The sequence below is a fragment of the Pseudopipra pipra genome, chromosome 9 (genome assembly GCF_036250125.1).
Source record: "Pseudopipra pipra isolate bDixPip1 chromosome 9, bDixPip1.hap1, whole genome shotgun sequence".
Lineage (NCBI taxonomy): Eukaryota > Metazoa > Chordata > Aves > Passeriformes > Pipridae > Pseudopipra > Pseudopipra pipra.
The window spans coordinates 29,289,672-29,316,772 of NC_087557.1; the positions used below are offsets into that span (position 1 = coordinate 29,289,672).

The following is a 27,101-nucleotide window of genomic DNA, read 5'->3' on the forward strand; positions in this document are numbered from 1 at the left end:
AACCTAACTTTCTCCAAGACAACACTTATCTAGAAGAGACATTATCAGAGTGAACAGTACTGATGCCACTGAAGGCAAACCTAACCACAAGAAGACAAGCAAAACCCAAACAACAATCCAAATCCAAACAAACCTTGTGGAAACTGCACCTTTTAAATTTGTCTGTATAGTATCTGCTTTGCTCATATTTTTTTCCCCCTAACTTGTCTGCAATATCATCTCTAACGCTTTATTTATTATTTTACTTTCCAGTTGCTGTGATATTTGTTAATAAATGTGGAGTCAGGCACAGCTGAGCACTTTTACAAGGTCTTGTCTTTGATGCCATAATCACACAGAACACTCCAGTCTTAAGCTGTGTTTTACTTAACTAATATGAACTTCCCAGATATTGCCCACAGTTTTTCCTTGGCAATCCCAACTGCCACAGAGCACTAAAAGCACTCTCACAATTTCCAGTTTGATATGTGTTTTCCCACATGAATCTAACACAATACATTTGTCATTCTACACCAATGTTTCACCCACATTTGGAACATTTTCAAGAGCTGACAGAGCAGGGAAGCACAGGTGAACTACTGCAATCTTGTAACCTTAAACTCAACCCTGTGCCTCTTCTGTACCTCACAGCTGATTGTAGATTACAAACAATTAGATAGTAATTTGAAAAAAGCATTCAGTACACAGAGGCAGAACACAGAAGCTGGGCAACGTTTCTTTAAAGAAATTCTATTAATTTCTCTCCCATTTTCAGAAAAGAGTTCAGCCACGAGAATGGAGGAAAAGTCAGCTTCTCTCTTGAGGGAAAACACAACATTTACTGCAAAGCTACAGCTGCCTTTGTTTCACTGGGGTACAAAATACCTGCACGCTGTTTTCTTGTGCTTGGTGAGACGATCTTGCACTTGGCAGTGGAGAATGAGATCCCAGTTTTCTATCCAGGAACACTTCCTTACTACAGGCATAACACCAAACACGGAGTGTGGTGAGGTTGACAGTTAGACAGTGTTTTGTCTCCTAAAACAGAACAAAAACCCAAACTGTGATTCGGAAATTTGGAATAATTAAATGCTTCCACATGCAAGCTAGAACAGATGTATTAATATTTTAGGTCTTTCAACAAAGAGAGGGGTATGTATGTTAGAATAGTAAAAGAGAGCAATTCAATTACTGAAATTTTAGCACAAACTATTCAACACTCTTTAGTACAAAGCACTAAAGGTACAATCAGAATCTAAGACACTGTCATATGTAATTCCAACTCTTAAATTCACATACTCCTAAATTAGCAAGACCTGCTTCTCTCAGATGAAAATCAAACACAGCTGATCAAACTTCCATGCAGTTAGTTAATACAGGTTACTGATTTCACTAAAGTAGAAGTTCTCTAACTTTACTTCACTGGTGCAATGAGCTGGATTAGCAGCAATTACACATACCTGGGAATGGGTGGTACTGTGATCCACGTGGGATTCACCACAGCCAACGTAGGTGCATCTGTTCTGTTGAGCAAGACATGAAGAAGTACACTGAATTAAAAAGTGGTGTCAAAGAGGTTTACAGAATAGGAACATACTGCCAGTCCCTTTAAAACTCACTCCAGTTTCAAACTTGCAGTCCTACACTAACCAAGAGACATGCACAGTAAGCATTAAAGTAAGTATAGCATCACCTAAAGCAAAAAAAGAATGCTGCAAGATTTAACTTCTCTCACTGAGGGGCAGTGTTAGGTGTATAACGTGTTTGGAATATATTTTTTGGCCATTTTTATAGATTTATTCATATTCTTGTCAACATGTAATTTTTACAGTTCACAATTTGGTAAAGGCTGTTACAGAAAATACAAAGTTACTCCAGGGTCTAAATGCTGAAATACTGAATGGCAACAGCCTCAGAACACCACACATTTATACAAAAATCCCTGTATGCCCCTATCTGCAGTGCCTATTTATCACAGTATTAGTTCACAACTAATTAGTTTCTTCCCCATTAAATAAGAGTTTCCAGCACTACGCAGCTAAGAAACTCCAATCTAGTTATAACATGCAAAATAACTGCTGATTTTAATCATGCTCATTGCAAAACACATTTGGCTGAGCTGAGGGTGCAATCTTGCAGCTGCCAATCTTCGAGCAGTTTTCATTAATTCCTCATGTGCACGAGTCAAGACAAGCACAGAGGAGGGCACAGCAGGTTATCTGTACAACTCCCCAAGCGTGTTAATTTACACAGTGAGAAAGCAGCTGATTTTCTGCATTAAATGAGCACAGGGATTTGGTAAGTTACAGCCAGTTCACGTGCTGGGGTCTCACCAGGGTTTTCTAGTGACAAAGGTGAAGACAAGGTGCCAATTCATCCAAGAGGAGCAATGTGACAGTGTGACACTAAGTGTCCTACAGCAACTACAAGCCTGTCCTATGGAAACGTTGGTAGGAAATTTAGTTTTTCAATAACGGTCTAAGAGCTCTATGTGAGAAATGAGAAACAGGTTTTAAGCTTGACAGCATTTCCCCACCTGCCAGGCTGATGCATCCCTGAACACCTCTTCCTACTCCCAAGAGGGTTTTTATATATAATTAAACTTCAAGCCACCTAACAAAAGATATGAACTCTGTTTCTTTCTGCCTTCGTCTCTGTTACTGACAGAAGGAGCAAAATAATCTGATCTCTTTGCCACAATCCACTTAAAAGGACACTAATGACCTGGATTTTTAAAAAATATTCATATATACACCTAAAGGTTGGCATCTTAGCCTGGAGTCCTTACTGTCAGTACTTAAGGAAAAGTTGCCAAGAAATGAAGTCAAGGCTACAGGGCAAAATTTCCACCTCTGGAAAGAGCTGTAAGTCCCAAGAACTGAAGACACTTTATAATCTAAATTAGCTATATGCCTTCCTGTTGGTATCACAGATCAACGAGGAGCAACATTTTCAGAGGTTTTTGATTTTTTTTAAAATACAGTGAAAATTACATTTTTTGGTAGACAGCAAGAAGAGTAAGGCAAAAGCACAGTTAAGACAGATCTATATCCAGGGTAAAAACTGTACAAAATTTGTACAAAGGATGAAGAATGTTTATACAACCTTCTACAAGTTTGAAAATAAGTTTTTTGTCTTTGTTTTGCTTAAGAATAAAATAGTCAGAGTACGTATTAATCTTTTAAATGTCAGCATTTACTGTTAGATGTTATTACTACAAATGCTAAGAGAGGTTTATAAAAAGTAACTTAATTAATTCAGGAATATTATTTTTTAAATCTACACACCCAGGGAAAAAATTTAAAAAGCCTCCAAAACTTAGAAGCTAAGTATCATAACTCAAGAAGCTACTTCTTACTAAAAAAAAAAAAAATGTCATTTTAAGCACATTATTCTTAAATTACAAGAAACATGTACCTGATAGAGGGTAAAAAATTTTAAAAATAAAGAACTGCGGAAGAAGTGTTGCTCTTAAATAATAACTTAAATAAACTAATTTCAATGATTTAATTACAGATGTTGCTTTAAAAAAACCACTACCAACTTTAGTTCTGGATTACTAGAAAAGGACCCTGCTATGGAACAAAAAACCAGCCTACCTCTAAGCATGCCCAAAGGTTGGGGCCTCTGACTTTACAGTCCTGGCAAGTGCCCTGTTGAAGTCAAACACAAAAGCAAAGTATTATTTCACTTACTTACACCACTAAACCACAACTTCAAGACAAAACTATAAAGCTTAGTATCAGATGAGCAACGTGAAGACAAAAAAACCCAAAAGGATATGTTAGAACCAACCTAAATTTTTGGTTTGCTTCACATAATAATCTCAAGATCAGCATATTTTTCTACTAAAACCTTGGATCTCTCTCTGGTTTTTCATCTTAAACCAAAAAACTGTTCTTATAAATAAGGCATAAACCTGTATTATATGGCATTATTATAATAATCCTCAAAATTTGTCTTTCCTAGAAATGTAACATAAAAATAGATGGAAGTGATAGAACAGGGAATAACTGCATATTTCTTGTTGCAGACACTACCTGCAAAGGTTTACACAAAAAAGATGCAACATTAGAAAAATGCTGTGCTCCTCAGCAGCAAATTAACTGTTATTTTTCAGATAAAGAAATTTAGCACCATGGACAGAAAAGGTTTGACTTTTCATCTCCTCCCAGCTACGAAAACGGGTTACAAGATCTTTTTTGGTTCCATTTATTAATCCTCACTCGAAACCAAGAGTTCAGGTAGAGGCATTTTCTCAAACTGTGTCTTCTCTATCAAAACAGAGAACTGTTATCCGTGTAAATTTGAGCATAAATTCCTTTGTTACATTTTCTACTTGAAGTCAAGTCGGTTGTACTACATTACAACAACATTCCAAATAACTCAGTGCTACAATGGCAAGGAAAATACAGTTCAGCTTGGTGCTGTGCTAACTCTTTGAACTAATGTTCCATCACTTGCTTTGGAAAGCTGCTGGCAAAGGCACTCTTTAAGTGTTAAGTGCTGGAAAATAGTTTTTCAGCTTCCTCAAGTCCATAATTCTTCCCATTCTTGAAACTTTAGTGTTTGAGCAGAGAAGATTTTTACTCACTCTTAACACTTAAATGCGTCTTATAAATAAAAATACACTAAAATATGTACCTAAATAACTGAGCAGTTAATAGTGACAGGAAGAGAGTACATGGCTACAACTCACATGGGATTTCTGGATCAATTCCTCCTTTGTTATCTCCCCAACTGATTCCAAGTGTGGGCAGTCGCTGCCGGGTGACGACATGGCAGCAGCTTCCTGAGATCCCGGAGCTGGAACCTTCAACCCCAGGGAATCACCTGCCAGCAGAAGCAAGAATGAGTAAAAACCAGTTCCTTCCAGTTCAGAGCAATATTGGATACCTAATATGTAACATATATATAACTTTTAAAACAATGTGCCTTTTTAGAGTTAGCATAAATGATTTTATTAACCCCAACTAAACCCTGCTGACTTTTAGGGCATAAAGTAACAAATTCCTGAAAGAAGCAGAGCTGATATGGATTAATTATTTAACTTCCGGGACTCTACCATGGCACCCCAATGCCATAAAAATTACAGTTTTCAAGCAAACCTAGCACTGATGGTGGCTTAAACTGGATATCCTGGAAAGGGATCTTTGCAGCACTGCTGAAGCTGTGAAGGCTAAACTGCAGGAGCACAGGACGTGCTTATCAAAGGATAAGGAAACTTTATCTTGGTTTTATTTATTTACAAAGCCATTCTAGATTCAGACATATTATATATCAAAAGCAAACTGAAACTTGTCACTCACAGGTAGCACTGAACGCTCAGTGAGCTTTTACCTGGGTGAGTTCTCTCTGCCCAACCGAGGTCTTTGAGGCACACACAGAAACTTGTCAGAAATAAAGACTGCTAAATACAACCCCTTTGTCATTATTGTTTTGATGGTGGCATAGAAAGCTATGATGTTTTACAGAAGGAAAATTAAAAAAAATAAACTCTGTCACACTCTTTTTATATAAATACTCCACTTGACTCATGCACATAGGAACCATCCAATAACTTTGCTCCAGTTTTGTCCAGTTAAACAATTATCATTGCTGCCTCAATCTCTTCAAAGGCCAAGAAATCATTAACTTTCTTTGCCCAGTTATTATCTCTCCAATGTAGCACTCCTTTACTGAGACTTGCAGCTAAACTTCCATCCCACCTCAGTGATGCACATCTCTTGATCTGTTTGCAGCCTTGAGCACTCTTATCAACATCTTTTTCCACCGTGCCTGCTGCTTTGGCAGCTTTAGGTTTGTTCCTTCCCCTGCACAACCAGTCACTCCTTTGACTATTAAATAACCCCTGGCTTTGACAGCGTGGGGGAAAACAAACCTTGCCTAGTGGACAGCTCAGACACAAGGCCCAGTAAACTCTCACTTTATTATCTCTGACTTGCTTTTTACTTCCATTGCCTTGTAAAAAGATCCTTTTGCATCAAAGGTCATTTCAGCTGGCTTTGCTCATCAAAGGCTTTTTCTATATGTGCCTGTGTATGTGTTTAAAGAGTTGATTTTAGTCCTATAAATACTGTTATACAAATAATATTAAAGTATTATGTATTATTTGTATAGGAATAATAGGTACATACCTTCATATACACGCTTAAATATATTTTCTTTACATATGAACAATTACTTGTATATAAATAATACAATATATTTACTATATATATAACGTATACATAAACTCATGTGTCAGTGTGTATCTTAGTCTTTTTTAATATCATGTTAACAGCTGTTCAGTACAACACTTCAGAACTTACCTCACAAGACTGCAGATACTACAGTAAATTAATAATTGGGGATTTTTTTCTAGATGAGGTCTAAATTCTCTTCCTGGACCAGTGGCATGACATTTAAAAAGCAGTACTCTAAAACATGAGCTTCAGCTGGAGAAGTACTCCCTCAGTTCAGTGTCCGTACCCTACACACACCATCACTCAAAGACACTTCAAAGAAGAAAAGTTTTTCAGGCCAACCCTCCTGAACTTCAGGCACATTAGCAATTCCTCTTTGAACTGTTAGATTCCTTTTCAGCACAGAAATGGAAACAGGAATGTGTGTTACATCCCACCCATTTGCAAGGTCTGTTAAAATGTTAAAAAAGGACAAGCGAGTTCCAAATAAAGCCCTGGGGACCTGAAATAAATTCAGTGTGAAGTAATGCTGATTTAATACAAACGCTTTAGAAAGACTGACATAATGGATTAGTAAAGCTTTAGATCAAAAATTCTTTTTTTTTAAAGGAAGAAACTTTCTGAATGCATTATTCCAAGCAATACAAAGCAACGAATGGAGACTTCACCTCACGCTGCCGGATTTGCATTTAATGTATTTAACCTTCCACACCTGGAACTGCACAACTCCAAACCTGCAGCCCTGAACAAACCCAAACCCAGGAGCTCTGCCCATGCCAAGTTCTGTTTCTTGTCTGAACCTCTTTTAATAATCATCAGAAAGGCCAAAACATGTCCAAACTCATGTCCCTGTGGATGTGGTCCCTATTCTTGTCCATACAGAGAACATCCCTTGTGCAAGTCCAGGTAATGCTAGAGATTCTTCACATGTCACTCTCTGAACAAAGCTGAGTGGCCTTTCTCTCACCTTTTGCTCACAGAATTCTTACACACCTCCTTCCATCTTGCAGCACTGTGATAACTCACTGTACTGCCATGACATTGGTGGCTCAATACACCTAGCTGCAGAAACACATTTGGTATCATTTTATGTGAAAGTCTAAAACTGTAAAATTAATTTCAAACCCATGACTCATCCTTCACCTCAGCCCTGGCAATCCCAAGGTAGCCCCTCCCTCGCTCCCTGCCCTTCCTCCATTTCACCACTTCCTACTCCATCTGAAGGGATTGCTTATCTTCCTCTGCTGCTGCAGCTCATTATCACACCTACTTTTTCTCCAGCTTCTGCCTCTCGTTGACCTCACCCAAAATTCGTTTCTTTGCATTTTCAGTAATCAAAAACCAAAACAAAACCTACTTTTGAAGTTCCTCCTGCATTGGATTTTATACTCCTGAAGTTTATCTCCACTTCATGGCTCCAGTGATATCACAGAGTAACAATGGTTTGGGTTGGAAGGGACCTTAAAGATGACCCAGTTCCAACCCCTCTGCCACAGGCAGGGATGCCACTCACCAGATCAGGGCCTCATCCAGCCTGGCCTTGGATACTTCCAGGGATGGGGCATCTACAACTTCCCTGGGCAACCCTGTTCCAGTGCCTCACCATTCTCAGAGCAAACAACTTCTTCCTAATACCTAATCTAACCCTGCCCTCTTACTGTTTAAAGCCACCCCCCTTGTTCTCTCATTCCAGGCCCTTGTGAAAAGTCCTGTTCCAATGCTCTTGGAGCCCCTTTAGGCACTGGAAGGTCTCCCTGGAGCCTTCTCTTCTCCAGGGGAACAGCCCCAACTCTCTCAGCCTGTTTCCACTCTAACTGTTCATGACCATATTCATGCAATAAGCTCCTCACCCAATGCTCCCCATGGATGTGGGAGAGAACTCTGCAGTCTATTTTCAGCTCTCTCAACTGTTTCCACTGAAAGGTTTGTTTCAGTCCACCTGTCTCAATGCATTAGACTCCATCACCCAACAAAGTGAACCATTTAACGTTCCAAAGAAGGACTTATCAACACATTTTTCCTTAGTGCATGAATAGAGTCAAAGAACTTCAAAGAAAAATATTATCTTGAAGTCCAGTCTTGGTTTTTTTCCTGTTCCTGTCTTTTCATTAACCAAAAAAATTTGCTCACATGAGCCATCAGAGAAACGTGAACCATCATGACCAGCAACCTATTTATCATCCAGCAGAATTCCCCAGCATCACAGACTTCTGTGGTGCCTGCCATGGAAGGCCTATCACACACACAGAAAAACCCCATCAAACGCTAAGAGAATGCAACTGATCTTGAAAATTATCTTAGGGTCCTGCAGGGAGCCCAGTTACCTCCTAAAGAAACAAAACAGATTTTGAATTCCTTCAAAAAGTCTGTTACAGCAGTTAACACTTCGACAGATGTCATAATAAACAAATATATTTATGATATATTCCACTGATGTCCTAAATATGGAGCCATTTTATCAGATCATTTTACAGAGTTCAGTAAAGGAATACTGATAGAAGATTTTAAGAATAAAAGGATTATTCTGAAGACATCAATTACATGAATGAGCAAATGTGTCTTCATTAGAGGCTTTTATTATTTTGCCTGCACAGCTCTGAATAACAGCATATCAAACCAGTAAGCTTAAGTTCAGGCTTCTTAGTTGCACTCTCAGTTATTTTACTAGTGATGAAACTGGAACAGTTTCATTTAACACATTTTTTTTTTAAATGGCAACAAAGCAAGAGTGACACATGGTGCAATTTTGTACCTGAACAATCAATTACTTAGAACACTAAAGAGCTCTGGAACTCCAGTAATTATTTACCATACTGATATTCTTCACACTTCAGGAAAAAACTCACCAGCACTCACTCCAAACTATTCAAGCCCATTGGAGCTACAGCCTCAGCTGTAGCACTCATCTTGGTAAGATATATGTTTTGCTAGTGGTTTTCTAAAGAACTGCATTGCTCTTTATAAACTTTAGAGAAATCACTTCAGCATAACAATATACATAAATAACACTGTTACCAAACTTGAAACTGGTCTTTCTTAGCGTGTGAAATTAAGGTTAATCTTCCCAGTTTCTTGACTTAAATTCCTTTATATTCTGTTGCTCAATAGGTGGGTTTGAATTTCATCTCCCACCCCTCCCTATTTCTACCTTTTTTTTAATCTATCAACCCTAAACAAGAGCATCCCACTTCTGAAAAAATGACAACGCCAATCCCAACTCCGGTTGAAAAAACTTACTTTATCTGTTTAGCATAAAACCTGCTATTTTCCCAGTAAATGACAAAAGCATGTTCAGCAAGCTGGTGAGAGATACCTGCCCCTCCTCTTCATGCACCAAGAGGTACCCACTCAAGCAAGGCACAATTGCTTTAAGTCACTTCCATTAGCTGTTTTTTTCCTGCCATGAAGAACTGTCGCCAAAGAGAAAGGCCATTTAAAAAAAGGCTTGAGTCGAGGGTATGTCCCCTTCCCAGAACCAGACATTTTCCATTTTACATTGCCTTTCCGGGGTGCACCGGCCACTCCTTCATTTCCTTCTGCCACCGCTTCAAACCCTAACCATGGAACCCATTAGCTGACCTCTATATTTCTAAGAGGATTTTCCTGACCCGGGCTCAGCCTAAGCTCTGCAGACGAAGCCTTACAGTGATTTTCCACTGGGTGACAGATACCCCGCACTTTTTGCCCCCTACCCCTCGTCATCGACCATCCCTGCGCACGGATAACCCGGGGGAAGAGCAGAGCAATTTAGGGGTAAATCGCTGTTTTCAGGGATCGCGTGGTACCCGCGGTACCGCGGCAGCTCCCGCCGGGACCCGCGGGGGTCTGAGGCCGGTCCCGCACCCCCCGCCCGGGGCCCCCGGGCCGGCTCCCACCGCCCCGCGCTGTGAGAGCGGCCCCACACAGCGGGGCCCTTCCCCTCTTACCGCAGCTCAGCCGGGAGGACGCGCCGCGCCCGGAGCGCAGCCGGGCCCCGAGGGCTCACCCCTGTCTGCGGGGCCGGCGGCGGTGCCGCGGCGGTGCGGGGGCGGTGCAGCACTGTGGCAAGGGAGGGAAAGGCAAGGCAGCGCAAGGCAAAGCAGAGCAAGGCAAGGCAGGGCAGGGAAGGGCAGGGCAGGGCAAGGCGCGCCCGGGCCGCGGCTCCGCCGGGGCCGCCCCTCACACACACAAGCGCGCGCGGGTGGGCGCGGCTGCCGCGGCGCGGGCAGGGGGGTCGCGCCCCGATCAAAGATGGCGCTGCCGAGCGCCTCCGCCGGCCCTGCGTGAGCGCTGCCCCGCACAAAGATGGCGGCGCCAGGCTTTCCCTCCCCGCCCGCAGCGCGGCGGGAACCTGCCCGGCGTAAAGATGGCGGGCGCGGGCTCCTGACGGCGCGGGGCTGTCCTTATGCGGCGGCGGCTCCTCCTCCTGCCCGGCCGCTGCTCGCTGTGCCGGAAGCGGATCCCGGCGGTCCCCGGGCAGCGCCGGGGCGGGAGCGGCGCTGGACAGGTACCTCAGGGCGGCGGCTGTAGGGACGCGGCGCGGCCCCGGGGAGAGGCGCGCCCGCCTTGGCCGGGGCTGAGGGACGTGGGGGCGCCTCGGCTGTGGCCGCCGCCCGCCCGCGCTGGGGAGGGCTCGGCGGGGCCGGGCGGAGCTGGGCTCTGCCTCCATCGCCTCCCTCCCTCTCGCCGTGCCGCGGTTGCGGCCCCGGAGTCGCGGGTCGGAGGCTTCGCGTTGTGCTCGAGCTCCGGGGGCGAGGGGGGCGGCCGGGCCGGGCATTGCGTCAGGCTGTGGGTTTGTTCCTCACGGCGTGTGCCTGCCAAGGAACTGCAGCTCTGAGCGGGATGAACTTTTCCTGGCTGCTCTCAAATCTCTTAACTCTTTTAGCTGGCAAATACGGTCTTCCGACAGCGGTGATCTCAGGAGCAGGGTTGTTGCCGTGCGTGATTTGGAGGATATAGTGAGTGAGCCCTCTGTGGATCCTGGTCACATCTGCAGGTCCGCCCAGAGCAGCTGGACCGAACGGGGCCTGAGCCGAGCCAGCAGATTTATTTGCTGTCTCCTTATTAATTTTGCCCATACTCAAAAGCATCAATCAAACAAGTCGTGTACCTGTTATGTAAGAGATTCGAGCTTGCAGAAGAAAAACTGTCCTGGGCTTTCCATTGCATAACTTGGTACGTATCCTTCGTTTGACAGAGTGTTCCAGAGACCATCTGTGATTGTTTTTTGAGATAGTTTCGCTTCATGAGGTTATGGGAGAGAAGGAGCCATGTCAGAAGAAGGTGTTACTGAGACACGATTTTCTCTGAAGACGGCAGCTCTGCGGGTGTTCCATCTCCCCCTTTCTTGGTATTATTCTCTTAACCAGGTAATAAACACATTATCTAAATACTGTTGCTTTTGATGTACATTTAGGCATTTATTACAATGTTGTACGTGCTCTTGTGAGCTTGAGATGATTTAAATTTGTACAGAATACCTTGGGGCTTAGTTTGTTCAAAATACTGAACTAAAAGAAGCGGGGCTTTTTGTCTTTTTCTGCTAATAAATGGTTAACACATCATCACACATCTGCTTTACCTGCACTGCCTGTATGGCTCCATTTTGTAACAGTGCAATGACTCTCACCAAATATCAAAATCCTCGAGTTTTGTTTTTCCTGTAGAATTTTGTGGTGTTCAAAAATTAAACATAACTGTCGCTAAATTTTGAGTAATAGCATCAAGTGTGGTGTGAAATACTTTCTAGATTGCCAGTACTGCTTGCCAAATTAATCTCAATGATAATTCATTAATGTAAAACAAAAACCTTTATTCTAGGATAACTAAACAAAAGTTTATAATTGGAAATGCCAATAATATTTTTTTCATAGATATTAGTAGGTCCTAAAAATGTTCTGCTTTTGAAACCCATGTCGTTAATATGACTGTATTTTATTTTTATCCAATCAGACACTCGTCAGCAAAAGCTACGTAATATTTCATATTTCCTTGTAAATACTTCTGGTTTGCTGCATATAAAACCAGGAGATATTCTCAGTCTTACCTGTATCTGCTTATATTTTTCCTGTATTTGGAATATTTTAAAATTCTCGTTGCAAGATGACTGATTTCTTTTTTATGTTTCAGCATATTATCCTTTTAAAATACCACGTGCAACTCCATTATGTGCAACTATTGACTCTCCTCTCCTTAGAGCTTTCATTTCACTCTTTATTTATGATCATGCCTGTTGTAGGCACACAGAAGTTTAAAAAGAATCCACTTGTGGGTCTTTGAACCTCTGTGTGCCCAGCTCTCTCTCTGGGACGAGGAATCACGTTACAGAAGCACCATATTAGGCCCAAGGACTGTGGATCTGGCTTTCTCCCAGCAGTCTGCTGCTCAAGCAGCAAGAGTTTCCAAAAGATTTTGTGAATGTGGACTGTAGTTTCCAGTTAAATGGCACTCTCTATGTTATAAACTTTGCTAATGGCCTCTGGTTGAAGTTGCTTGTATACATGGTTCTTATTTGCTAATTTAAACATCTTTAAACCTATGGTTGATCTATATCCAAAATAAAGTGTAATTTTTTTTTAAACTGTTTATTTAGAGAAGTAGGTTTAAATACATCTTCTTCCCAAGTTAAAATCCCACACAAATGTTGGCCTTGGGATCTTTCACAGTGCAGGAAATTGTGTAGTTATGAGGGGTGAGTTCCTTCTCAGTATTCTTTTGCTGTTAGAGAATTAATTGAAGCCTGGCATTGCCCTGTCATTAAGAAGAAATTTTAAAAAAAAAAGGGTTATTAGAAAGTTATTTGCTTGGAACCCCATAGTTTGTGGATTTGCAATACACCTTATAGCTCTTGGTGCTGCAGGCTGTCTCTCTGTGTGTATATTCTCAACCAAGTCACATTTTATTTTCAGGTAAAGCTTTCCCCTGGGCTGAAGAAGCTTTTCACAGTAACAGCAGTGAGTGCAATATCTGTGATTTTTCTGGCCCATCACTTTAAAAGGAGACGTGGAAAGAAAAACAAGAAAGTGCCCCCATGGGAGCCAAGTCACCTGGTGTTGGAGTGTACCAAAGCAGCTGATTCAGAAAAAGGTACATCTTGGAACTCCCAAGTTGGATTTTTTTTGTTGCTTTCTTGGAGAGGAAGAAAAGGGCTGTGAGCTTTTCCTCACAGGACAGGTGCTCCATCCCTCCAATGATCTCCACAGGATAGAACACCTGAGCACATTTGAATTGTTAGATTTTTACATTTGCCAAATTAGGAGCAAAATTACAGTGTCTTACAAAGAAGGTGGTGTTGTTTCCCAAAGGTGAAGTTTCAGTCATGAATTTGGATTAAAACTCCCCTTATGAATAGTATATTAACAATGGGTTTTGCCATTCTTAAAACTGAGAAATGCAGATCTAATCTTTTACAGAATAGGAAAATAATTATGCTCCAATGCATAGTTGTTGTTATGGGTAGTGACTGTTCTAATGTGTAATTTCTCACATAGAACTGTAAATAACAGAATAATTGTTGTTTGCTTCTAAACTGGACTTTATTGAGAAGAGTAAATGCAATTCAGTTCTTGTTAAAATTGCAAAAGATGTGATGTTTTGAGTTTGTGGGAGCTTTAAATAAAATAAGTATATCTCTTAGGTTCTAGTTGTTCCAGCAGTCGACAAAACTTGACCCTTTCCCTGAGCTCTGCCAAGGAGAAAGGATCTCAGTCTTGTATCTATGCAAATGGAGGACTTTTCAGTAAATACTCTGGTTCAGTCCAAAGCCTGACCTCGGTAAGTAAAAGTGTTTTAAGGCTCTTGAGTGTCATCTTGCAGTGAGTCTGCATCTAAAGGTTTCCCTGAGCTGAAGGAACTTCCCTGAGCAAACCAGCTTCTGGGCACATGGCTTGGGTGTAATGTACTCTGACAGGAATGTGGTTTTAAGGATCCTCTCTATAACAACACTTCAAAATCTGTGTGGTTTGTTTTTTTTTTTAAGGTTCAGAGTGCCACCTCTTGTCACAGCTGTGCTTGTGCCAATTCTAATTCCTGGGATAAAGCAGATGAGGATGACATTAAGCTTGTCAATATTCCAGTGACTACACCTGAAAATTTATATTTGATGGGTAAGTCACAATAAGAATATTCAGCATCTGCCTACAGTGGGGGTAAGTAATTTTTTGGGTTTATGATAAAGTGACAGGCAGTATTATTGTGGTGTTCTTTCTAGTTGTCCTGTTGGCATGTGTCTGAGAACATTTCCATAAAATAATGTCACACTTGATCTAAAGTTAGTTTTTAAAATATTTTTCATTTCAATATTTGTATTAGTAATCCTTAAAATTATTTTTTTTAAGTAAATCAGAAAAAAATACATTGACCATTGTTGCTTTTGATCATATTGTGAACTTCTTAGTAAAATCTTTTACTGATCTTGGTAAAAAGGCAGGGGATTGCTGTTGTTTTAAAATCTTAATATCTCTGTGATAATCACCCTTATTTTTGCTGTGTATTTTCTTGTGTCTGTGGAATGTGAGTGCCCCTGAGCTGTGTTTGATGGCCTGGGGGGTTCCTGCTCTGCCCTAGGGATGGAGCTGTTTGAGGAGGCCCTGCGGCGCTGGGAGCAGGCGCTGACTTTTCGGAACAGGCAAGCTGAGGATGAAGCCATCTGTGGCTCCATTAAGCTGGGAGCAGGAGATGCCATTGCAGAAGAAAGTGTAGAAGTGAGTATATTCAATCTGTAATCTGGTGCTGCCTCTGTAATTCCTTGTGTTTTATTACCTGAATCTTTTCAAATGGGAATTCCATTACCAAACTTGAGAATTAATTCCATTTCCAGTTTATTGGTATTGCCCTTAAAGGACATCTGACTTCATTCCTTTGGATTTTTTTTTGGTTGGTTATTAAGAGGAGGGCACGGGAAGGGAATCAGCATTATTTATTTTTTGGCAATTGCTACTGATACATCAATGTTTGCTTGTGGTATTATGGACTTATCAAGCAGCTACTTCTCTGCACATAATCCTTGGGTCATCTCTTTCTTTTATGATCATGTGAGAGGGCGTCTGCTTAGCAAAGGCAGGTCTCAGAAAAGATGATCAATTTGTGAATATTCACAACTTTGTTTTCCTCCATTCCTATCAACTAAATGCTAAAAATATTTTGAAATAAACAGACACCACGTGTGGCTTTCATTTCTAGTGCAGTAAACATCACAGGTAATTTAAAAGTATTTTAAAATTCGGGTTCGATTTTTATTACTCTAAATAAAATACATGTGTGTTCAGTAAAGTTGTGTGTATTTTGGAAGCTGAAGTATTCATCTGACTAATTCCCTACAAACAGCACAGGAACAATGTGGCATGCTTTGCTCTTTGAAGGCTTAATATCCTTAGACTTTACAAAGGAATCTTACAGACTGTAAACAAGTAGAAAATCTTCTAATGTCTGTCTTCTTGCAGGATATCATCAGTGCTGAATTCATTCATAAGCTTGAATCTCTTCTTCAAAGAGCTTATCGTCTTCAGGAGGAGTTTGAGGCCACCCTTGGGGTCTCTGATCCTGCTGCTCTAGCTAATGATGTTGGTGAGTTCTGCTATTTTACAGCTTTTTTTGCTTCTAATGATGGCTCTTGGTGGGGAGGTGGGACTGAAATATCCACTGAGCAGAATTATATTTATCAGTGAGTCAACAGAAAAAAAAAATCATGTTCTTTCCATTATTCTTTAGTGTTTGGTGAAGTGCTTGTATTTTAGATAACAATGGATTGAAAGGAAAGGTTTTTTTCTCTGTAGCTTGTCTGTATTTAAATATTTATCCAGTAAGTTCATATCACCCTTTTAAAGCAGGGTGTATAAGAGTGTTGTAGAAGTTTCATGCATCTTTTGAACTGTCAAACTGTGTATGGTTTGTCATAGTGGTTTTGTTTTTTTTTTTACTAAAAGCGAAGACCAAACTAGAAAGACTTAATCTGAGCTTAATAATCATTATCAAAGCTCTTATCCCTGGTGACTGAAAATTATCACAGTTGTGAGTGACTAAACTGTTGGAATGGCAAACAAAATGAGCAGTTGCTGCCAGACATGCTGATTAAGTAGTGACAGTTTGATTATTTTTATTTAAAGAATTGGGTTTAGGAGTTGTTCAAGACCGATACCGTTGTGCTCTTTCATAATTCAAGATCAAGCATCAGACTTTAAGGGCAGAACACGTTCAGGGGTTAGTTTGTCAGGGTTGTTTGCTGGGTTCAGCTGGGCTGGCACGAGGTGGCAGCACTGTCCTCTCTTAGCCCTCCTGCATCCACTGAAAACACCTCTGAGCAAGGTGGGAATTAAATTTGGGTCAGAGCTGGCTTTCTGACATACTTCCATACACCTGTACATGTCATCCTTAAAGCAGAAAACCGTTTGAATGTTGCATTTTATGATTTCTGTCCTCAAACAAAATCAATAAAGTGGTATTCAAAGGACTCAACATGATGCTTCATGTGTTAGGTTACTGTTTTGCTTGGTTACTTTGCAAATATTTTGAATTAATAGTTTATTTTTGTAGATGGGATGACTGGATTCTTGTTTGCCAAGAATGCTGTGAGAATTTCATTCCTTTCAAATGTTCTTCTTAGGAATAATCTGTGATTTCTTGAGTAGATGTCTATTACTTTATTATGAATTTTGTTGTGCTGGCCCAGATGAGTGAGGAAAACAAGTAATGAATTGGTTCAGTGAATACCATTTTCTGTGTTCAGGATTTGGGGCTTCTCTTCATTATCCTGAATTTGTGGCTTGAACAGCAAGTAATGTATCAAAGAATGCTGCACTTTTCCAGAGTGTTTTAGAGAACAGCAGGACATCATCTGCTTCCAGGTGCTGTGGTGCTTGGAAGATTTTTGTCCAATATTTGATATTGTTAACAACAACAGGAATGGAGGGGTTCAAGAGTCACAAGAATAAGCAAGTCCAGGAAAATTATGGAATTCCAGTGGTCAAAAGAAATGTAGTACAGCATTCTTTACACTAAGAATAATACCCTGCTGCAAAATACAAACCACAGTTCTGAACAGGATCATAAATGAAGGGTCCTGTGCTCTGTAGGAATAAATATCATTTGTGGCAAAAGAGGCAGCTGAGATGTGTTCCTGCATGATTTACACCTAAAACTTCTTAAAGAAGCTACATAAAGAAAGCACCCTAATCTCTACTTACTGTTTAGTAATCTTGGAAAGTGAGAATGTTCCAAATGATTGGGAGGTTCCAAGTCTTGAAAAAAGGACCAAACAACTCCCAAACTCCAACTCTTTATGCCTGTGAAACAGAATTGCTAATTTGCACCCAGACAAATATTTAGTGCCAGTTGATACAGTTTCATAGTAGGTGGGTTTTCTTGGACTGTAGGTTTTTGACAGCTCTGCAGTTTGGTGAATTGATACAGCATAAATTAGGTGATAATAGTTATCTCACTGACATGAACATTTATTTATACTTCTGTCTGCTTTAAGGGAGAGGTTTACTTTTTGTGGAAGATCAAATGCTGTAATTTTAACAGCTGTGTGGTTGATTATAAAGTCATTTGTAGAGCTGGAAGTTGATAAAAATTTATAATTTAGGCCATTAAAAGCACTGGATTAATGAAGAACAAAGGTTAGTAAGATCTGAATTAGCTGTTTAAATGGTTGCCATCTAACAAATTACATTGAATCCAGGCAAGTATGGATTGTACATATAAATGAGAGATTTTAAAAGAAAAGTCATGAGGAAACACTCTTGGAATGTATTAAGAAAATTATGCATGACAATCAGTGTAAGTTCTTGGCATGTTGCTGTAGAAAAAAGACCATTGCTGGTCTTTGGCTTTGGGCAAAGGGTGGCACCAGCACAGAGGCAGAGATGGAATCTGGGTTTTGTATGGGGTTAGAGTACTGTGTCCAGTTCTGTTGTTCATCTCTCAGGACATGTGGAGACACTAGACAGCTCAAAACAAGGCATGAGATTTCTCTGTTTTGGAAAAACAAGCTACTGTGTGATTTAAGTTGGGTATGTCAGCTCCTTAATGAAGCAAATACTGAGAGGTGACTGACTTGTTCTGAATAGCTGCTTACATATGGGAAAGGTATGTGCTGCTGGGGGATTTGTAGGCCTTGTCAAAGTCAGAGCTAGATCAAATTTCTAGTTGTTCAGGGGAACCAAGTTAAGTTCTGAAGTATGTTGCATCTGAAGTGTGTTGAGAATAAGACTATTTTTTTTAATGCTGTTTTGAGGGAGGTTTTCGTTCTTCTGTGAGAGGAAGATCCAAGGCTCATCCCTGGATGTGTTCAAGGCCAGGTTGGATGGGGCTCTGAGCAGTCTGGCCTGGTGGAGAATGTCCCTGTCCATGGCAGGGGGTTGGAACAAGATGATGTTTAAGGTCCTTTCCAACCAAAACCATTCTATAATAACACTTGCAGCTTGTCATCAGAATACTCATAACCAACTCTTGTGCTTCAGGTTTCACTGTTGACCCACAACAGTAACCAGAAAATGCTTTGCTTTGTTTTTCCCTCTGGTACACAAGGTTAGCTGTAGTTTGTGCATTTGTCTTCCATTTTCTCTCTCTGAAGTGCCTGTGATTCCCCCCAGCTGCAGACAGGGCTCTGGCAGTTGGACAAATGCTATCAAGTGCTACAGAAATGTCTGACTAGCACTTATTCTTGTTTGGGTTAGAACCAGCTCCAAATTTGGTCAGGAAGGAGATGTATAAAGGTAAAAATTTCTATCAATTCCTCACTTTCTGCTTTCTCTGTAAAGTTTTCTATCAAACTTGTGGAGCTCCTGAACCCTCTCTCTCCCCTCCTTGTCTGCTGGTCCCAGATGCTGCTCCCTCTCTAAACCTTGAAGTGTTTTATTCTTCCCAGATCATTGTTTTCCTCCACCCAGTCAAATTAAGATCTCAGTGCTGCCATTGATCAGTCACACCACAGACTTGCTTTTCATTTTGTGATCCCACTGACTGTTGGAAATTGGTTGTGCCTGCTGAACAGTTTGCCAACCAGCTTTGAGAAGCAGAATTCAGTCTCTGGAGGAGACTCTGGAAATGTGCCACGTGGGAGAGTCAGGAATGGGTCACCTGGGAGCCTGCTGGAAAACAAGAGCTTTTCACTGCAACCACTGGCTTTCCTGATGTGCTCTGAAGTGGTTTTCTTCTCATCCTTGCCATGACAGGTAGTTCTGAGATTATAGAATATTCAGATATTTCTAAATATTCAACTTTTAGCAGTGCAGAAGATATAGGTATAAATAAATACATTTTATCCCTGGGGTAGAATTCTATTCATATAATAATAAAAATGATTGCACATAATAATTTTCAACTCTGCAAGCTGTTGTTGAGTTATAAATGATTAATACAGGCCCTGGAAAAGACTTACATTTTAAATAGGTGAAATAATGGAATGCCATTATGCTCACTGTTGTTGCATTCTCCATTGGACTTTCAGAATTATCATACAAACCAGCAAGATAAAAGAGGATTTCTATAGAAAAAAATACCTCTGGACATGAAATTTAAAGAAATAGGTAAGGCTAAACAGGGGTTGTTTTTCTGCTGTTCCTCTTAGTGCTGGGAAGCAGCGTGGGAAGCCTATAAACACTTTTTCTTGAGGCAGGCACGAGCCAGAAAGGAGGCAAGTGGCAGAAAAGTGGGAAACAAAATATTCTTCTTGTTATTTCTGAGTGATGAATGTAAAGAGGTAGAGGGTTAAAAGCTTCCAGCACTTTCTGTAGTCTGTCCTTGAAGAAAGTTCTCCTCATTTATTATTTTTTTTCCTATTTAGATCTTTTCTAGCAGACTTGAAATGTTAGTTGAGCTAACTGGGGAGGAATGTAAAGAGCTGGGAGAGAAACAATAGCTTTCCTTAGGAGCAGAATTGCAGGGCAGAGGGGAAAATTCTCAAATTGTGGGGCTCCTTGTCACTACTAAATTCCTAAGACTTCCTATTGTTATTTTGATTTCTGCTCTACAAAGGAACTAAGGTGACTTGTGTACATTGGCCCTCCAACTTTTTGACAATATCAAAAAGTAATCGATGCATACATTTAAATTTTTAAAATATTTGCTTTTTGTTGTGTATCAGTTATGCAGTTTCAAACCAGTGAAGTGTTTCAGCTGCTGCAGTGAAACCTCTCACAAAGGTCTGTGTTGTCGGATGGTTTTGTTGAAAGGTTTGTCTGTTTCTTTTTTTAATTTTCTTCTCACACTCCAAGATATGTCTGGCATTCTGGAGAGAATAAGGACAGCCTTTAACCCACTGACAAAACTGCTTGGAGAACTGATTTACATGCTAGGAACCTTTTCTCCAGCTGCTCTTAAAACCCCCAAAAATCAGTGAAGCTGCTGAAAGCTCTTTTTTATGTATTTTATTAACCTCGACTTCTATGATGTTTTACTGTCCATGGATTAATAACTAGAAGCCTGTATTTTCCTTCCTGCCTCAAAAATGCTACTGGAAAAATTTTTAGCTTGAGTGTTTTATATTTTATTTGATTATGCACAAGAAATGTTTCTGTTTATAATTCTCAGTCCCCAACGAGGAGAGGAGCACTTTGTAATAATAATTCACTTAGGTGAGCTCTCCTAGCACATACTATAAAATAAATTCAGAGTTGTGAAACTTCTTATGATAGCTTGAAACCTTCCATTTGGTTTGTGCTCCTTCAAGATAAATTTACATTAAGTGATTTCTTACTTTCTTGGAGAAGGACTAAACATTTTTCTAATGGCTGGAACAGAGTTGAAATGGAAACAAAAGAAAACAGCAGCTTTTTCTTTTTCTTTAGGTGTGGAAATATATTCATCCCCTGAAATGCTCATATAAAGGAAAGAAAGCATTACTACTAGCTAAGACTGAAGAAAAGCTCAGAAAAATTATTCCAATCCTATTTTTAAACAATTAATGCCTATTTTTAACATAAATTTTACCTATTGCAGTTTGTTGAAGTTCGGTAACTGATGAAATCATGTGGTCTCTCATATTGCAACTTATTGGTGCAACTCCTTATTTCTGACTCACAACAGAGTAAACTCAAAGTATTCTCTGCAGTCAAAGTGCAGATGTTTGAATTGGATAGTGTCTTTCCTAAGCAATAATATTTAAAACTTTCCTTTAAAAGCATGTTGTTCAATATTAATAACACTTAAATTGCCTTCTGCAAAATTCTTTATCAGAAGGCACCTAGGCATCATGCTGGATAGTAGAATAAGATGGGTAGTTAAAAATCCAACTTAGAACTGTAAGCAAAACTATTTCTGCAAACCTGGTGTCTATGAAAAGATTGTAGTGCTTGGCTTTTTCACTGAGACTCCCAATTTTGGCAGTACTCTACTAAAAATGCAAAGTAGCTTTGCATGGACATGCAGTGAAGTTAATGGTGCTGAAAACTATTAGTGTTCATAATATGTATGTCTGTGTGTTGGTATTTGATAACCTGGCATGTGTGTTTGTGTTTTATCTTAAGCTAAAACCTTTTCAGCAGTGGCTCAAGATGATCTGTTCTGCTGCCCACTGGAGAGCTCAGGGTCACTCACTGGTCACTCAGGTGGAGGTTGGTGTGGATGGGGATTTACAGAAACACTTCCCCTGAGATCCCAGAGTCTGTCTCTGGTTTTTGAGGACCTTTGTCACCATCTGCCCCCCAGCTTTGCCGTTAGATCCAACTGAGCAGGCTATTTATACACCTCCTTGCTTTTCCTTAAATGGCACCCCCGAGACCTGGCTTCTTTCTGGCCACACCAGAACTCCTGTCTAAGCCCTTGTCTCTCTCACTTCTTGACTCCTGCCATGTTTTGTCTTGCCCTGTCCATTTAAAATTGGCTTCCCTGACATGGACTTAACTGTTACTTATAAAAACCACCTTTGTTCCTTTTTCTGACTGGATTATTCCTCTCCCTTAATCAGCACCTCTCCCTCAAGAGCTTCCTTTCAAATGAAACACGAGCTGCTCCCCCTTTTATCTCTGAAAGCTGCTTATAATTGAGCCCCAATCCACCTACATGATTTTATTTCCCAGACTTTGTTGAGTTGGCTGTTCCTGTGCTTCCCTGCTCAGTCCTCCCAACACAAAAAATGTCTCAACTGTTTCTGCTCATTCCTGAGAACACAGGAGCAGCTGCAATTGTCTCTTTTATAGGAGCTTCCTGGTTCCAGAGTTACCTGGGAAAACTCATAATTACTTTCTCCCTCTTTTTCCTTTCTCTCTGACCATCAATTTTAAATCCCTGATAAAAAGGGTTGAATATGAAAAAGCTGTTCCAGTTCCTCTCATGAGTAAGGAACATTTGTACAGCAGTTTATGCAGGTGGTGCCCCACAGTAGTACTCAGGTAGGACTGGTTATCCATGTGTTTATCACTCTCCCCACAGCACATCTGACTAACACTACTTTAAAGACGTGCATTTTGAGTGTTCCTTCTGCATCTTTTTTTGTTGGCCATTCATTCTAGTGCTTAGCTCTGGCCAGTATCTTCTCCATTTTTAAAAACCTGTTAAAAAAAAAATACATATTTACCTTCTTCTTGTGTGAAGGAGTGTGATCATTTTCTCCATGTCAGGGCTTCATTTAATAACCACTTGCCTGCATTTTGGAAAGTGATTTATTAGATAAGTGGAAACAGGCTTCTAAAGGCAGGAAGTTGCTTTTTTTATTTCCCCTTTTGCATATTCTTGTGATGCATTCTTAACAAGTTATAGTTTACAGATTGTTTTTCTTCCTAAAAAAGGATGTACATACACTTGACTTTTATGTGTTTATATACATTGTGAGTATAACTGCTGGAGAGGCAGGAAAAATCCTACCAGACAGATGGCAAGGAGTGAGGGCAGGATAAGTGTTTATTTTTCTGCCTGGAGTATGGCAGTGTGAGGTTACATAAACTGATGATTGAGAACATGTTTTGGCCCATAGGGCCAATTCCTGGTTTAGAACTTCTGCTAAAAAATTTCTCCTTGCATTGCAGTCTGCTTTTAAGAGAGGCTTGTCTGAAACATTTTGGGCCTTGTTGTTTAGCACTGGCCATACCCCATCATTACAGCTCTACACATTTATTTACCAAACAAATCGTTTGGGGCTGGTTTTTTTCCTTGTTTACCCTGTAGCTGGGAGGCTCAAGCAGCTTGTGTAAGCATTTCATTCCTAAAGTCCTCTTAATATCTTAGAATTTTCTTACTTGTTTCAGCTTGAAATGTTTCAAAGTTAAAACTCTATGTGGGAGTAAAGCTGTTTTTGTGGAAAGTTATAGCCAAAGGTTCTGTGAACAGTAACAATGGAGGGAGTAAAATTTATTATTTACATGTCATTTTTCTCTCCTGCATGTATTTGTGCAGTTGATTGCTAAAACTGGTAGAAAAAATAACGGGGTTTTTTTGATGATTCAAGCTAAAGTTGTTGTTTTTGTTTTTGTTTTTAACAAAGTGCTGTAAATTGTCTAATTCTTTGTGGGATATCTGATGTGTGCACATGGCCCACGTTACCTAATAACCCTGTTTGGAGCCAAGTGCTGTAGTGTGGCTGGTACAAGAGCACATGTCGATCACACCAGGCTTTATTCTCTGCCCTGCTATTTAAAGCTGCCCTTGTTCTACATGCAGATATGCTGGGAGTATTTAAAGGTAACCGGGTGCATATTTGCAGACAGCTAGGCACCCATTAGCAGCTACTCAAACAGAGGTAGTTAAAGTTGCTGTCTAGTCAGTGTATTAGTTATCTGTGGTAAACCAGAGTAAGGTAAAACAAAGCAAACCTTGAGTAAAGAATGTCCATATTTTAGGCTATCTCCCAGGGTCAGGTTGCACTAATCATCACTTGCATTATGATTCAAGGATTGATGTTGTTACTAATGCATTTAGCAACCTTACAGTGTTCTTAATTTGTTTGTGTTTTTAATTTGTTTGGTAATTGGTGTTATTTAGTAAACTAAAGGTCCAGAGGAACTCTTCATTCAGTACAACTGTTTCAGGATCCTTATCCCATTCTTTCCTGCTCTCTGGGGCAAGTGGAATGCAGGCAGGCCCCAAGCAGTGGGGCACTTAAGATATTCTTTAAGTCTCACTGTTTAAAGTTAAGCATATGTCTTGCTAATTTAGGTTCTTACCCTGGGTGCTGTGTGCAGCTGGGTTTGCAGGAGCTGCTCACATTCCTGAGCAGTGTCACTGGAGTCTGCAGCATCCTGCTCAACAGTTCTGCCCTGGAATTCCAGTGGAGACTGAGGTTACTGGTGTAAATGAGAGTTTGCCTGTGTCAAATACACTCCATTCTCAACACAGAATCCTAATGTTAGCCCAAAACATGTCTGTCTGTATCTTTTGATGTTTATTTACTGAAGGTCACCAGTTAAATAATTTGTTCTGTCTTTCTGTCTGTTAATTCTGGGAATAGAAGGTATCATCTTTTTTTTTCTGTCCCAGTGTGTGCTGAGGAAATGTTTAAGTTAAAATTGGCAGTGTAATTGTCTTTACCTATCCTGAAAATATTCTCCACATTCTGATACCTCAGAGCCACTTCTGTCAACTCTTTCCTCCAGGACAAAGTTATGAAGGTTTTCTCTTCCTTTCCAGCTGTTCTGTCCTTTGCCAATAGAACAAACTCTCCTTTTTCAGACTTTACGGAAGAATCTAGTGAAATTCTCAGCTGCCAGAAGTCCTGAAGAGTAACAAAGCATGAATAACTTGCAGTTTAGTGTTTGAGCCAAATTTCCTGGACAGAATACTTCTCTTTTAATGGAAGAACAAATGATTATGTGGGCTCCTTTTGTCAGTCTGTCTCACGTGCTTTGAAGTGTCATCATCCCTACAGCATGATTTTCTGGCTAAAGAAAAACCTTCCCAGAAATCTTGTGTTTAAAATCTTACTTTGACAAGATACATGCTGGATGTTCCCATAGCCTTGTGCTGTGTCCAGCAAAGTAGTATTTATGCTGGAATACTAAACTGTTTATTCTTTCCTTTTTTGTATAACCAATTAGGAAAGTAATTTGAAAAAAAAAATCAAAAAAAATAATTAGGATTGCAACAAGTTTCAGGAGCTGAGCAACAGTTGCTGGTTATTCTTGCTGTTTTCATCTCTGCATGTGCTCATATCTGCTCTTCTGTGAGGAAAGGCATGGTGGGAAAGCCAAGAAGGTGGCAGTGAATTGCCTTGAAAAGAAGCCAGGGACAGTGCTAGGAATGCACTGGTGTAAACGTCCTGCTTTTAAGTACCCCCTGACTTAGAGGAACTGAGGACAAAGAGATAAATTCATTTACTTTTAAGACTCTTCCCTGTCTGGTGAGAAGACTTTTCTGCCTAACCTGCTTATGGAGGCCTCTGGCATAGAAAGGGTACTAAAGGTGCTAATTCCAGATGAGTAAAGCCTGAAAGTAAGCCTTGTACTTCCTTCTCCTCCTGTAAATATGACCTTGCATTTTGGATCTGCTTTGAATCTGAGTTAAGGTACAAGCCCACTGAATGGGCTTGAACAGACCATTCCATTGGCACTGGAAAGTGTCTGTGCAAAAATAGCAGCAGGTTCACACTTGGTTTCAGGATGTGAAGAACTGAGAAAAGGCAGTGACATTCAAAGCTGGTGACTGAGGTACCTGGCAGGTTCCACACTGCTCTGCTAGAAATCCCTCGTGGCCAGTCTCAGCTTTGAAATCAGCAGGGCTGGAATTCAGACTGAACTTTGCTGGGATGCTTTGTGAGCCACGGGAGAATGGAGGACCCCTGTGAGGAGGAAACAGCGACACCTTTGTGTTGCACGTCCATCTGAACAGCCCCCTTCTGGATTAGGCAGCTGAGCAAACTCTGCTTGGTTGCCAGATCTTATCTCTGGAATCAAATACAAGTACAGAAACTGTTCCCTAAACTGTTAGACGTGAAAATGTCTAGAAGGGTGGTCAGAAACAAAGATTTCCTATAAAGAAGAGGGATTTAAACCTTAAAATCAGGGAAGATCCACTGACTCGAGGTAAAAAAAAGAAGCTGTAGAAAACTGTAGCCCTGTGTAAATGTAGAACCTTATAATGTGCAGTTATGGATAATCAGAGTTGACATTTTTGAAGCAATGAAAAGCTGTGTGACAGGGAGAGAGACTGAGAAGTGACGTGCAGTTTACACAAGATCCACCTCTCAAATCTGTTCCAGGATCATGTGTCTGTGGTAAAACACATGCATACATTGGTTTGTGTTCATTAAGCTGATTTCTCAGCTGTCTGCATGTGTCATGTGTTAATTCAGGTTATAAAATACACGTTAGGTGCTGCTTTATCTTCTTAAAATTCAGATTTCAGCAATCTGGCACCACGTGTGTTTACTCTTCCTTAGGAGTGCAGAGTTCCTTGTGGTGAGAGGTCTTTCTATTTTGAGGTCTTGGTTTTATGATAAAGCATGCTACAATGATTCAGGGACAGCTTTCACAGGTCATGTTCTTCATAATAAAGTATTTTTATCCTTTTGATAATTTCTTTGCTTAAAAAAAGAAAAATTGCAACTGTCTGGAAATATTCCAACTCAGTTATCGAATTTATGGAAAAATTCTTCAGCAGATTTAAATCTCGAAGGAAATATTTGATTTATCACCATTCCAGAATATTAAACCTCTCTAATATTTCCTAATACTTCTGTATTTCCTAATCTTCTGTAATTTAATGTGCCTGTGTCTACAGATTACAGGAAATAAATTGTACTTGCATCCCTTTTTTAGGTACACTGGATTTTCACGTGGAGAGTCTAAAATGATTACTTATGCAGAAGCATTTTGTGCTCTGTTTGCCTTTGCTAGATGAGACCATCCAAAAGGACTTGATTTGTACTGTTTCAGAATATAGGAGCAGTAACCACGTTGTTTTGTTTTATACACCATCTAACGTGTACTCAGCAGATAATATAACTTTATGGACAAAGTCAATGTCTTGAAGATCTCAAAATAACCAAATTGTTATAAACATCACAGAAATTGCTATTCTTTCTTTCCAAAT

General features: G+C 40.3%; 2 protein-coding genes across 6 annotated transcripts in view; one reads left to right on the top strand and one right to left on the bottom strand.

Annotated features, from left to right (window-relative positions):
• Nucleotides 1–10,246, bottom strand: part of USP33 (ubiquitin specific peptidase 33) — a 34,306-nt gene extending 24,060 nt beyond the window's left edge. For 3 of the 4 annotated variants that reach the window (XM_064665526.1, XM_064665525.1, XM_064665523.1), the window contains exons 1-5: nt 10,091–10,246; nt 4,679–4,812; nt 3,579–3,632; nt 1,440–1,502; nt 865–1,017 (exon numbers count right to left, since the gene is read on the bottom strand). In XM_064665526.1, coding sequence (XP_064521596.1) covers nt 865–1,017; nt 1,440–1,502; nt 3,579–3,632; nt 4,679–4,759 — 351 coding nt within the window. In that variant the 5' untranslated portion in view covers nt 4,760–4,812; nt 10,091–10,246. Of the gene's footprint in view, nt 1–864; nt 1,018–1,439; nt 1,503–3,578; nt 3,633–4,678; nt 4,813–9,401; nt 9,421–10,090 lie in introns of those variants that run through there. The other variant, XM_064665524.1, reaches the window with a different exon arrangement.
• A 316-nt stretch (nt 10,247–10,562) lies between these two features.
• MIGA1 (mitoguardin 1) overlaps nt 10,563–27,101 on the top strand; it is a 32,979-nt gene continuing 16,440 nt past the window's right edge. The window contains exons 1-7 of one of the 2 annotated variants that reach the window (XM_064665558.1): nt 10,563–10,650; nt 11,343–11,512; nt 13,052–13,229; nt 13,780–13,916; nt 14,122–14,248; nt 14,709–14,845; nt 15,584–15,707. In XM_064665558.1, coding sequence (XP_064521628.1) covers nt 11,414–11,512; nt 13,052–13,229; nt 13,780–13,916; nt 14,122–14,248; nt 14,709–14,845; nt 15,584–15,707 — 802 coding nt within the window. In that variant the 5' untranslated portion in view covers nt 10,563–10,650; nt 11,343–11,413. Of the gene's footprint in view, nt 10,651–11,051; nt 11,140–11,340; nt 11,513–13,051; nt 13,230–13,779; nt 13,917–14,121; nt 14,249–14,708; nt 14,846–15,583; nt 15,708–27,101 lie in introns of those variants that run through there. The other variant, XM_064665557.1, reaches the window with a different exon arrangement.